This window comes from Frankliniella occidentalis, unplaced genomic scaffold, assembly GCF_000697945.3.
Source record: "Frankliniella occidentalis isolate FOCC.00 unplaced genomic scaffold, Focc_3.1 Scaffold3, whole genome shotgun sequence".
In the NCBI taxonomy this organism is placed as follows: Eukaryota; Metazoa; Arthropoda; class Insecta; order Thysanoptera; family Thripidae; genus Frankliniella; species Frankliniella occidentalis.
Genome location: NW_026267133.1, coordinates 2,666,008 through 2,667,337, shown reverse-complemented (window position 1 = coordinate 2,667,337; position 1,330 = coordinate 2,666,008). Strand labels below are relative to the sequence as shown.

General features: G+C 56.2%; 1 protein-coding gene across 6 annotated transcripts in view; it reads left to right on the top strand.

The window, feature by feature from the left end:
- Positions 1-1,330, top strand: part of LOC113211871 (adenosylhomocysteinase-like 1) — an 83,358-nt gene that overhangs the window by 58,170 nt on the left and 23,858 nt on the right. For 3 of the 6 annotated variants that reach the window (XM_052267074.1, XM_052267065.1, XM_026430391.2), the window contains exon 2: positions 395-549. The exons of the other annotated variants lie outside the window; for them this stretch is intronic. In XM_052267074.1, the coding sequence (XP_052123034.1) occupies positions 496-549 (54 nt within the window). In that variant the 5' untranslated portion in view covers positions 395-495. The remainder of the gene's footprint in view (positions 1-394; positions 550-1,330) is intronic. 6 annotated transcript variants of the gene reach the window in all.

Sequence of the window (1,330 nt, the reverse complement as noted above, 5' to 3'; positions counted from 1 at the left end):
CTTTGATACCACGCTTTAGTACTACCCCGTTGGTACCACCCCTGAGCAGAGCACTACCCCATGGTACCACCCCACCCCATGGTACCACCCTATGGTACCACGCCATGGTACTACCCCTTCGTGCCACCCCTAGGTACCACCCCTTGGTACCACCTCATGGTACTACCCCATGCCACCACCCCATGGTACAATACCCCTTGGTACCACCCCTTGGTACCACCCCTTGGTACCACCCCTTGGTACCAACCCAATGCTGGAGCATTTCGTCCAACGGGTGGCGCGGGCGCCAACCTGTTGTCCCCATCAATCGTAGCGCTGTCAGTCCAAGACGGATGCCCCGCCCTCTAGTGAGTCCCCGGCTCTGATTGGCTGCCGCTCTTCCTTCTGCCCGCAGGACCCGCAGGACTCGCCGCTGCTCGGGCCCGGTCGGCCGCCGCTCGCCAGCCCGGCTCTGAGGAGGCCGCTGAGGCCAGCGCCCGCTAGCGGAGCCCCACGATGGACCTAGCACTGGAGGAGGACGACGAACTGGGACACATGGACCAATTTAAGGTGAGTAACTTCAACAAACTTCAACGGGAGTCACCTCATCATTGTTTTTTTTTTTTTGCGGGCTATGGGTTTTGCCATTTAAAAGTTGAAAATCAGTCCAATTTTCGAACTTCTACCTTCATTATTGCTGTCGGAGCGTTGAAAAGAAATATCTAGTAGTTAGCGAGTCAGTCTGTATGGTGCCGTCGCCTATTGGTATCGCTAATCTGCACCAGTAGCTTTGCGTTTTGTTTTTTTAAATTTTGGCCCTAGGTCAATGGAAATATGGGCCCATATATCGTGAAATCACGACAACCGACTAGAGGGGGATGGAGAGGGAAAAGAGGAAGGGAGTGGGGAGAGTGAGAGCAGAGAGTGGGGCCGAAAGAGGCTGACATAGCGCAAGAGCCAGCCTCGCTCTCTGTTTGTGTGTCTGTCTCATTAATTGCCTTCCACAATCAGAACAGCAGCTTGCCATCGGCTGGCCTGCCCAGCTGGGAGCTCATGTGCCGCCGCGTCTGTCAGCCTGTCCGTCCGTCCATCCGTCCGTCCGTCCGTCCGTCCGTCTGTTCGCAGTAGGATGTCTCAAAATAAATGTTTGAGAACGGCTGGCGCATATGGTTCCCTATCTGGGAACGGCAACAGCCTGTGAGGTAGGCCGCGCGGACGCGCAGGTGTCGTGGGGTGGCCTACCCCGTACATGACAGGCGCTTAGGGGACTGTGGGGACAATGCTGGAGTCAAGGACGCAAAGCGAACACAAAGTGACTCGTTTTTTACGAACGCTGACCCCCCCCCTACCC